Source organism: Thunnus thynnus, chromosome 17 (assembly GCF_963924715.1).
Source record: "Thunnus thynnus chromosome 17, fThuThy2.1, whole genome shotgun sequence".
In the NCBI taxonomy this organism is placed as follows: domain Eukaryota; kingdom Metazoa; phylum Chordata; class Actinopteri; order Scombriformes; family Scombridae; genus Thunnus; species Thunnus thynnus.
This window is the reverse complement of record NC_089533.1, coordinates 23,576,787-23,588,500: the sequence shown is the minus strand read 5'-3', so window position 1 is coordinate 23,588,500 and position 11,714 is coordinate 23,576,787. Positions and strand designations below refer to the sequence as shown.

At 38.0% G+C, this 11,714-nt stretch overlaps 1 protein-coding gene across 1 annotated transcript; it reads left to right on the top strand.

Moving 5' to 3' along the window:
- Positions 1-271: 271 nt before the first annotated feature.
- On the top strand, positions 272-8,564 carry txn2 (thioredoxin 2). Its single transcript, XM_067616040.1, has 5 exons — positions 272-367; positions 462-580; positions 2,282-2,553; positions 5,060-5,183; positions 8,302-8,564. The coding sequence occupies exons 3-5, from the start codon at positions 2,282-2,284 to the stop codon at positions 8,416-8,418; spliced, it is 513 nt and encodes a 170-aa protein (XP_067472141.1). The 5' UTR covers positions 272-367; positions 462-580; the 3' UTR covers positions 8,419-8,564.
- Positions 8,565-11,714: the final 3,150 nt, after the last annotated feature.

Here is an 11,714-nt window from a genome sequence, read left to right as displayed (position 1 = left end):
AAAGCTTTCTGGTACATCATTCTGCACAGTGAAGCTGAGGGAACAAGAAGAAAAACATGTTTTTGAGAGGAGGGGATCAGATCAGCTGCACAGTGCGCGCCATGCGTAGGAATATGGAAGTTCTACGGTTGAGAAAATGTAGTGCCAAAGAAAAGGGCTGTGTGACGGCAAGGTAAAGCGATGAAAATACTCTAAATATAGCGTAAACTTAAACTGATGTTGATTTTTTTTTAGGTGAGCCTTTATTTAGGTGGCTAAAATACATTTTGCTGCTGTCCCCGTCCACAGTAGTACATTGCTTAGCTTACATGCAATTACTCCTGTCTGCTTCTCCAAATTGGGGGCTGCCGACCCAAATCTAGTGCAGGTAATACATTGAAGTACCTAATAATTACAACCCCGCTTAAAAAAATACGAACTATCTCTTTAACAAACCGCCATGTGCTTCTCTACTCTGCCAGGCGATGGGGCTGCTCACAGTACAGCAGCCTGGATAAAAAGCAGCTTATCATCTGCGGCGCTACAGCGGAAGCACTTCGTTGGTCCGCGAGGCCAAGTGCAACTACAGCTTAACGGCAAGGTAAACACTGAAAATGTCTGGTATTGTGTTAATTTATCTGTAATGTATGTATCATATGTGAATGTGTCGCCGGACTGTGCACTCCGGTTTGACAGTTTGTGTGTTTCACGGCGAGAGGAGGCGGCGTTGGTAAGGTTAGGAGGAGGAGGAGGAGGAGGAGGACGAAGAGGGCAAAGTCATACGTAACGTAGGTTAATGGACGAAACGAGCTGCCAACACAAGAGACTGACAACACCTCCGACCAAGCCGGCGGGGAATGGATTAGATTTTTATCTAGCGTTGTAATGTTTCATGTTTGAAGCTGTTTTTTGTGTCCTCGTCTTTGGTGTGTGAGTGTGTTATAACAGCAGAGCAACATGGCTGTAAACCGTCTGTTAGGGAAGCTAACCTCGTTTAACTTCTCTTCTAAACACTGTGACAGTTCACAAGCCTGATAGATATTTTAACACAAGCTAATATTGGTTTTCCTGACAAAGCGATGTGAACTGTTTTAGTAGACTAACTCACTATCTCACCAGTCACAGAAATGTACTCAATTAATTGTACAAAACTAACACCTGAGAGAGCAGGTAAACCAGGAGGTGTGTAAGAGATGGTGTTATGTATTGATAACAGAAGGTCAAATGTTAATGGCGATATTCATTATTTCTTCTGTCATCCAGCTTTGAGTTGTGAGCTATTGATCACTTTTAATTATCAAAGGGATGCTGAATGATTTTATTGTCAATCTGTGATAATAATATCTTAATTCGGGCTACAACTAACAGTTATATTCATGAATGAATAATATTCATAGTATTAGACACTTGAATCGTTTTTTCAGCCTAAATTATGAAATTATAATTCGATTAATCGTTTTGATAATTGATTAATCATTTCAGTCATTTTTAAAACAAAAAAAAGCTGAACATTCTCTTGTTCCAGCTTCTCAAATGTGTGGTTTTCTTTGTCATATATCATTGTAAATTGAATATCTATAGGTTTCAGATTATTTGTTGGACAAAACAAGACATTTGAAAAGGTCAACCTGTCACCTGAGAAATTGTTGCAGCCCTAATCATTTTGTCTATAACTTGACTTATTCAAACATTTTCAAAAGAAATTCAATTTACAGTCATAAAGGACCAAGAAAACCAGCAAATATTCTCATCCAACAAGCTGCAACCAGTAAAGTTTTGACATTTTTACTTTAAGGAATTACTTAAATGATTGATGGATTATTAAAATTGATGCGGACTGATGTTGCGTCGAACACGCATCATTTAAGCAACTAATTGTGAGCTCTAATCCTAGTCCTAGCAAACTGGTGCCAACTTTTAACCCTGCATGGTAAATACATGCAGAGTTTAAAGTGGATTCCTAACATCCTGCCTTTATATTTAAAATCAGATAAGATCTGTAGCAGTATCTTTAAGATTTAAGACTTTCTAATGTTGCATAACTATGACATTACAGTCATGGGAGAATCTAGTTAAACCTTGTTTGTGCTTGAGCTAAACACACATAAATCATACAGGAAACACACCCACCCCTGCATGTAGACCCGCTGGCCTTACATAAGTGTCCCCATGTGATACAGTATGAGCATTGTGCAGTGCCTCTGCTTTTGGCTCAAGCAGTGTCAAACTGACTTGAAATCACCATGAATTATATTAATCAACATTCATCCTCTGTTCTTTTATCTTATGTCTTTTGGCACAGATGGCTCACAGGCTGCTAGCGCGTAGAATTTGGACGCTCTCTGTGAAAGAGATCCACTGCCGCCCAGCATCCACTGCCACCATCGCCTCCTCTTCTTTTTCCACTTCCCTGCAGTCCGCCACAACCCGGGTCTCCTTCCTCTCTCCTTCACGCACTCGCGCCCTTCCTCACACCCCCCGCCGTGAAGTCTCCTTCAATGTTCAGGACCACGAGGATTTCACAGAGAGGGTCATCAACAGCGAACTGCCCGTGCTAATCGACTTCCACGCACAGTGAGTACCTCGGGGAGGGATGGTTGTAAAAAAACACAAGCAAATTAAGAAAACATCTTCATCAATTTGACAACACAGATGCAGCATTTAGAAAACAGCTGCAAATACATTACAGACAACACAACAGAAGTGATGAACACGTATGGACGCGCTAGTTGTTGCCATGGTTTGTGACTCATGATGTTTTTGAAGTTGGCTATCTGTCAGTGGTGTTTGAAAATGAGCTAAAATGTGTTTTTGTTTTATTTTAACATTGTGATCTCATGTCCAGAGGTGTTCATCACCTTTAAGCGCCCCGTGGGAACACTTTCGTTGAGTTGTCTGTATTTGCAGTGTGTTTCTGTAAAATATGAATTTGCAGCGTGTTTTCTAAATGCTGCGCATGTGTTGTCAAATTGATGAAGACATTTTCTTAATTTGCTTGTGTTTAGTCTATATGCATGTTCTTCTCTTAAGTTGCAGTGCATTGAGCTCTCAGGGCCACCGTACTAATTAGCTGTATGAAGGAATTAATTAATTAAAGTGATCACATGTAATGTGTGATTAGATTGTTTTTGTGTATCTGTAACTTTTTGCAGCACTACAAACCATGTGGATGTGGTAAAATGGTGTACAAGTGGGTTAGATCAGGCCAACAGGTTTAGGTGTTCAAAAGAGCAGTGTTGAACACAAAGTTTCCAATAACATGTCTGTATGAACGCTGACTTGTATGTATAGTTGAGGAATTCAAGCACTGACCTTGCTGCAGCTGCCCTGTTTCTTTAAATGACTAGAGTATGTTACATACAGCATGTGTCTCGCTGTTAAAAATAAATACACATGTACACAACTGACTGTGGGGATTCCACTTTCAAGTCATGTGAGGCTACACAGCAGCTATTGCAAGACGCCACTGGATATATAATGTCCTATAGAGAGGTCTTCATATCCATAGCTTTTAGATTATCTGACACAAAATGTATGCGAGATGCATTCTGATGCGAGTTGTTAACTGGCATGGTATTGTGTAAATGTATATCTATGTTTTTGTTGAGGAGATGCTATACAACTAATTGAATTCTGTACTCTCACCACAAGCATAGCTAGATGTTATAATTAAAAGGTAATATATAGTATAAGAGGTAGCATAGACAGGTGATTGTTCAGATCATTTTTAGCCAGATAAAGGGTCGGGAAGGTGGAGCCCATCACAAAAAAATATTAAAGGACATTAATCTCATACTAATTATGAACAAATTTTCAAAAGAGTCTTCATTTGACTGAAGCCTGGATATCATCAGCATTGACTCACAGCTGTCTGAGATATTTCCGTGAAGCAGGAATTTAAGTTATAAAACAAAGCTGTTAAGTTTATTATTTATTTATATTTCAAAAATGAATATAATTCCCTCCTCTGAAAAGTACCAAGTAGCTTTATCATTTAAAAGTTTTTATTATTGTGTCAGCCAAATGTTGTTTAACTTATTGTTTTCTTGCTAAAGATGTTCTACCTACAGTATCAGTGTTCTTTTGTTTTTATTCCTTTTCTTCAGCTCTTTATAACCCTCTCATTTTGAGTGACATACGACTACGTTACCATACATTGTTATACAAATACATCATCCAGGGCTGCAACTAAAGATTATTTTCTCTATTGATTGTTTTTATCTTTAAAATGTCATTTAAAAAATGTCATGAAAATTTCTTGGAGCCCAAGGTGACATCTTAATCTTTAATCATCTTTATCCAATCAACAGTCCAAACATAAAGATATTCAGTTTACTATCATGTATAAAAGATTCAAATCCTCACATTTGAGTAGCTGCAACCAGTAAATATTGACATTTTCTGTCAACATCTATTGATCGACTAATTGATTAGTTGACTGATCGTTGCAGCTCTGTCATCATAGTTATTCATGTTTTATGGTTTTATTATAGTTCATCGATATTTGAAAGTTAAATGCACAGTGACAAGCCTTTGAACTCGACGTGCTCTGTGTTTTAAAGGTTCAAACTTATCAAGAGTCACAAGTACTATTCCATGAAAACATTTGTATAAAGTCTTCTGACTGAGAAAATAACCCTGATGATGTCATCGGGGTTATGGCGAATACGGTCTGACACTTTAACATTTTTAACAGAAAGCCTGTGTTACAAACTGGAGGTGTGGACTTTGGATGATGGAAGACATGGAGGTTTGCCAGTCATGGAAGGCCTAATCAAAGACGCTATTAAATTGCATTGTGGGAAATGTAGTAAGCAGTTTTTCTGGAGCTCAACCCATACTAGACTAAAAGACAGGATATTTCAGCCTCTGTCGCTTTGATTTTGACCATTCTTTGCTTTATTTTGTCTCTCACAAGCCCCCCAAGTTTATGGAAATGCATTACTAAATCAATGGTGTGCTGAACCCCTTTAAAATCTATAGCAGTCATTATCATACACTCCTTGTGCTGGTCATACACAATACTGCTGTCTTTTAGGGAATGAACGCTTTAACATTTGTTCTGTTTGTGTGTTTTTAGGTGGTGTGGTCCCTGCAAGATCCTTGGGCCAAGGTTGGAGAAGGCTGTAGCCAAACAGAAAGGTCGTGTTGCCATGGCAAAAGTTGACATTGACGATCACACAGACCTGGCTATCGAATATGGGGTGAGATTTGCAGTTTGTATAAAATACACATAAGACAGAAATACTCATAGTAGGCCCTCAAAAACAGAGACCGAAAATATATTCACATTTAGATTCACTGTCTCTAAAATATAGTGAGCAGGTCAGAAACCTTGGAGTCATTCCTAATGCTGATCTTAACTTTGAAAGTAATGTCAATAGCATAACTAGGACAGCTTTCTATCACTTAAAGAATATATCCAAAGTTAGAAGGTTCATATCTCAAGTAGGCCTGCACTATATAAGGAAAATCTTAATTTGCAATAACATTGTTAAATATTGCGATGACGATAAGACTTGCGATAAATAAACAATTATTGAATATTAGCTATAAGAGTTCTTATGTCTTTCTGCTTCAATAGGTACACTGCTATTTGGGATAGACCCCAAATATTGAAAAGCCTGTGCTCACTGAATAAAGAAATGAAATACATTACTTTCAAGCTTTTATTGAACAAATTGCACAGGACATTCATTTAAATAAGACATTCTAACTATAAGAAATTAACTTCCCCTGCTCCCTTTAAAATATTTTTTTCTAAACTCAACAAAAACATCTCTTTATATTACAGTGTTGAAATGAAAATAATACAATTTAAATTAAATGAATCTAAATTGGCAATTTAAAATAAGTGTAATGTCTCCTATTACAATCATCAAGGCCCTCGACTCGGCCCAGCAAGATGCTTTTCTTGTTTCTAAATGTTAGTTAATAGTGATGTAACTGAAGGCATAAGTCAACTGCGAGGGCAGTGCAGCACATGGACAGTCTACAGCACGCACGTGCTAGAGTAGTTATGTCGAAACGGAGCTTTCTGAAGTACTGAATCAATGTGAAACAATGGCATGAAAATTCTTCACTGTTTTGAAGCATCTAATACAGTTGAAATGGCAACATCTGCTGGGCAACTATTGGTATTTTATTTGCATGGCTGAATTAAATCGAAGCCCGAAGAAACAGTTAGTCAGATTATAAGCGGTTTTACTTCTGTCATTCTTGTTATTTTGTTCAATACACTCAATATTATTAAAACGGATCACTTTCAAACAGTCTATAGATCTGTTTTTAGATATCGTGACAGATTGAGAAGCAAACCCTGTATACTTTTTTTCATTTCTTTATTTATAGAAACTGTCACTTGCAACATGTGTGACATTAAGACAATAACAGAAAACACTTAGGCATTATGATGAAATAAAGATAATGTAACAGGCATGAATTAACATAAAAAAATTAAAAAAAAAAAAAAAGATAACTTAACAGAAAAAGTAGGCAGTAAAATCAGATTTCTTAAAAAAATTCTTGGAGCATACTAACTGTATGTGCACATTTCTTATTGTTTATAATTTATAGAGACTCATAAATACTTTCTAAATTCAGTCATGACAAGTTCAAACAATGGGTGAGAAATTGTATTTATGGATGTGAAATTTTCCCAGTAAAATTAATAAATTGAGTCTGGTCACATATATATTCTTAGCTCCCAGCTTAATTGAATGATTGGTTTGAGTGTCAAAATAGTCCTCAATTTTTTTCCAGCATCATCATAAAATAGATGTTTAATTGATTCTTCTTCACTTTTACAAAATTCACATTTGGTATCGATATCCACAAATCTTGAGACAAATTTGTTGGTGGGATAGATATTATGCACTATTTTGTAATGTACTTGGTGCATTTTGTTGGGGATAACAAATGTATATGAGAGAAGCCTTGTTGTTTCCCAGTGATAGTTAGAAAAATGGGAGTTCTACACACATTTCCCACGTGGAGTAATTGAACTTTTACTGCAGAAATATTTTCCTACATGTATATTAGTACATATGTGACTTAAAATATTTATTCCATTAACAAAGAAGGTAGGTTCCAATTCCAGCAGTCCCCATATCCAAAACCAGCACCACACCTCTCTGATACAAGTGTGACGTAATGAAGCTTCGTTTGAGGTGGTCACGTGATTTTTGGCGTGGTGAAGCGAGGCTCGAAACATCTTGCCGCAATACTTCTGCTTTGAGCGTAACATCAATACACTAGAGCTCATCTTCTAAAAAAAGCAGCGGTTGCAAGCATTTTTTGATTTAATGTCTAAATAATTACCTTTGCAAGATGAACGTGAAGTATACTGTGAACTTTCTACACCATCATTCCAAGACTAACATTAGCGGAGCGGAGCGGTGAACTACAGCAGGAACAGGCTGAGTGTGAATGCACGGGGCGTTTCAGGTAGTCTTTTGCAATGTGTTTATCACGTATGTTCATAACGTGATGGCGATGAAAATACAATTTATTGGTCAGCACTTATCTCAAGCAGATTCTGACAGACTGGTGCATGCATTAATCTCTAGCAGATTGGACTATTTTAATGCTCTTTACACTGGACTACCAAAAACAGACAATCTCAAGGCTGCAGCTCATTCAGAATGCAGCAGCTAGAGTCCTTACATGAACACACAAACACAAACCTATTACACCAGTTCTTAAATCTCTTCACTGGCTCCCAGTACAGCGCAGAATCAACTTCAAAATTCTGCTAATACTCCATAAAGCACTTAATGGTTTGGCTCCCTAGTATATTACTGACCTGCTCACTGACTACAGTCCAACCAGACCCCTCAGGTCATCTGGCAGCTGTCATCTAACCGTACCCAGAATAAGATCCAGGTCTTCAGAGAGAGCTTTTAGTTGCTTTGGTCCTGCTCTCTGGAACAAATTACCGGATTACTTGAGATCAGATGCTTGTTTCCACATTTAAAAGAAAATTTAAAACCTTTTCTCAGGCTTATGACAATTTCTTACCTGAGTGTGTGTGGCTGAACAACTGTTTTTTTGACTTGTGCTTGATATTTTTATCTGTATTTTTAAACTTTGATTTAAAACAATTTTATCATGTTGATCATTGCTTTTATGCTAATGTTAAGCACCTTGAACTGCCGTTGTGTATGAAAAGTGCTATAGAAATAAAATTGTTGTGTGTAGAGAGATATAATTCGCAGTGAAAGGAGGGTAATGAATTGAATTTTACTTGGCGTATTGGATGTTAAGTCATATTATTATTATTATTATTGGTGTCATATAACACATAACTTGGTCTGTCTCCAGGTGTCTGCTGTTCCCACAGTAATCGCCATGCGAGGAGGTGACGTCGTCGACCATTTTGTGGGTATCAAAGATGATGATGAGCTGGACTCATTTGTCAGCAAGATCATTGGACAATAAACCAGATGTCCCAGCCCTGCCGTTCACCACCATCATGGTGCCGTTTTGTATGATTCTGGCGTGGTCAGCAGCAGTCAGCTGCCATTTTGAGCCTGTTAAGCAACAACCAACACATAAAAAAATCTTGCCACAATCCCAGCTGGCAAACTTTCAAATGCTCACACCCATCCCTAGACACACTGCTTCTGCTGTGCATTATTGCTTCTGTCTCTCTGTGTCCCTGTTTCTTTTGTCTAGTAATGGGTGTGTGCCTACATTAATCTTTTAGTTCAGGCCGTGCAGTTCCACTTCTGTTGAATAATGTGACAGTTCCACGGCTCTATTTCATACCTCTAGAGTGGGTAACACTTTGCTGTAAAAGTCTATAGAATGAAAAATACACCGTTTTACTGCACTTATACTGTATAACATGAGGGATGAGCATTTATAGTTTTAGCAGTAAAGAAGATTTAACTTAAAACCAGACGATACTGAATGAGGTTTGACAGTGTTACCTGTAGTTCCTGCTTTTGTCCACACGAGGGTGGCGTTTCTCTATCATCACAAAGCCACACACGGTCATTTTACACCATTATGCCTAATAATGTGAGAAAGGAATATGTGTGTGTATGAGTGTATGTTTCTTTGTGCGTCTCTGGGTCCTGACTGTGAAACTAATGTCAAGCGGGAATTGCAAATATGAGTTTGATTTAGTTTATTACTGAAATGAACTCTAATTACCAGAAACATGACCAAGTGAAGTAATAAAGGAGTCAAAAGATGTTCTGTATTTGAATTGTGTTTTTGTCTGTGGTTGTGAAAGTCAAGCATCTGAGCTTTATTGTTCATAATTTCTGTGCTCTGTGTGCCCCATCTCTCCGCCTTCTGTCTGAACATGTAGGTGTTACTCATGCTGTCATAACCCTCTTATCAGTGTAACTGAAACGCCTACACATCACCCTCCACTTATTGCTCCTTTCCAAATGACCTCACTTCTGTCATCCCCTCAAATCAAAGTGTCTGCCATCTCGTCTGTCTCAAATCTCAACTTTATATTGTCTTCAATTCAGTCTCACACCTGTCAGGTGACCTGACCCAAGTCTGGATTACCAACAGGGCAAAGAGGGCAACTGTCCAGGGGCACCAAAAGCCTAGGTTTACTCTATATCATTCGGGTTTACATTAGAGCTGCAATAATTGGTTGATTAATTGATTTATCGATCAACAGAAAATTACCCAGCAACTATTCTGACAATCGAATGATTGTTTTAGTCATTCTTTTTAAAGGAAAAATGCCAAACATTTGCTTGTTGCAACTTCTTAAATGAAGCTTTTGTGTATCTTATAGTGAACTGAATATGTTCAGATTTTGGACTGTTGATCAGACAAGACATTTGAAGATGTCACCTTGGGCTCTAAGAAACTATAATAGGCATTTTTTTTCTCTATACTGTAATGTTTTGTAGAAAAGGTTTTTTGAGAAAATAATTGGCAGATTAATTGATAATGAAAATAATCATTAGTATTTGCAATTATTACTAACTGCAAATTTGCAACACTGAAGTATAATGTCAACTACAGACGGGTGACAAATTAAAGGAAAAACCAACATAAAGTGTCTTAGTAAGGTGTTGGGCCACCACGTGCCACCAGAACAGCTTCATTTCTACAAGTCTCTGAACTCTACTGGAAGCATGCACACTATTCTTCCAAAAGATATTCCCTCATTTGGTGGAGAGCACCGTCTAACACATCAGTCCAAAATCTCCCGTAGGTGTTCAATTGTGTTGAGATCTGGTGACTGTGAAGGTCATAGCATATGATTCACATCATTTTCATACTCATCAAATCATTCAGTGACCCCTCGTGCCCTGTGAATTGGGGCATTGTCATCCTGGAAGAGACCACTCCCATCAGGATAGAAATGTTTCATCATAGGATAAAGGTGATCACTCAGAACAACTTTATATTGATTTGCAGTGACGCTTCCCTCTAATGGGACAAGTGGACCCAAACCATGCAAATAAAATGCCCCCCAAAGCATAACAGAACCACCAGATCCCCTCACTGTAGGGGGTCATGCACTTAGGCCTGTACTGTTCTCTTGGTGTACGCCTCACATGCACTCACCGCCTTGTTGAAAATATGAGGGATGAATCATCTGACTATATCACTTTTTTCCACATCTCGGTAGACCAGTGCCTATGGTTTTTGCACCACTGAACTCTCAAATGTGCATTCATCTTTGTAATGAGGGGTTTATGCACTGCAACCCTACTATAAAATCCCTCTCTATGTAATTGTCGACGGACTGTTTTTGCTGACACAGTCTGATCACGTCCTGCATTGACATTCTCAGTCACCTGAGAAAGTGTTGCTCTTCTGTTTTTCCTCACATATTGCACTAATGCACGAGCATCATGGTCATCAAATGTGCGCTGTTGACCACAATTTCCGACCCTATTTATTGATGTCTTTCCCATAGTGACACTTTAGTAACTGTTTCTATTGAAACACTCGCCAGTTGAGCAGTCTTTGTGACAGAAACTCCCGCCATCCCTGCCCCAACAATGAACCCTCTTTCAAAGTCACTTGGATATTTTCCTCTTGCCATCTTGATATAAAATCTGAATCAACTGGGCCTGCTCAGCATTATTATACATGCCACAGAGCATGATTGGATGTTAATTGCTTAATTGTACCATGTAGTGCACCTGTGTGGAAGCATCTGCATTCAATATGTGTCTCCACTCATTTATTCAGGTTTTTCCTCTAATTTGTCACCAGTCTGTATGAGCTCCATCCTCCATCTTGTGGCCCTGGTCCATGTCAAAATCTAGTTTTAAGACCTGAAATGTTTTAGTTTATATTGTGCTCATTTACACACAAAACTGAGGGCAAGGTAGTATTATTCCATCATAGGAGTACTGTAAGGCTGCAACCAACAATGATTTTCATTACCAACAGGTCTGACAATTGACAACAGTGTATAAAATGTCATAAAATAGTGAAGAAGTCCAAATTAATATATTTAAATTACTTGTTTTTGTCTGACCAACAACGGATGTTGAGTTTACCATCATGGAAAACTGGGAAAATGAGCAAATATGCAGATTTGAAAAGCCAGTTCCTGTGCATTATGGTATTTTTTAAGTTAATAAATGATTTAAAAAATTACTCAGGTATCAATATTGTTGCCAAATCATTTCTGTCAATCGATAATCAGCTAATGACTGTAGCTCTTGAGTCTGTGCCAAAATACGCTATAGTTAGACGGACTCTGGCCCTCCACCACACAGTCCCCATTCAGTCTTTTA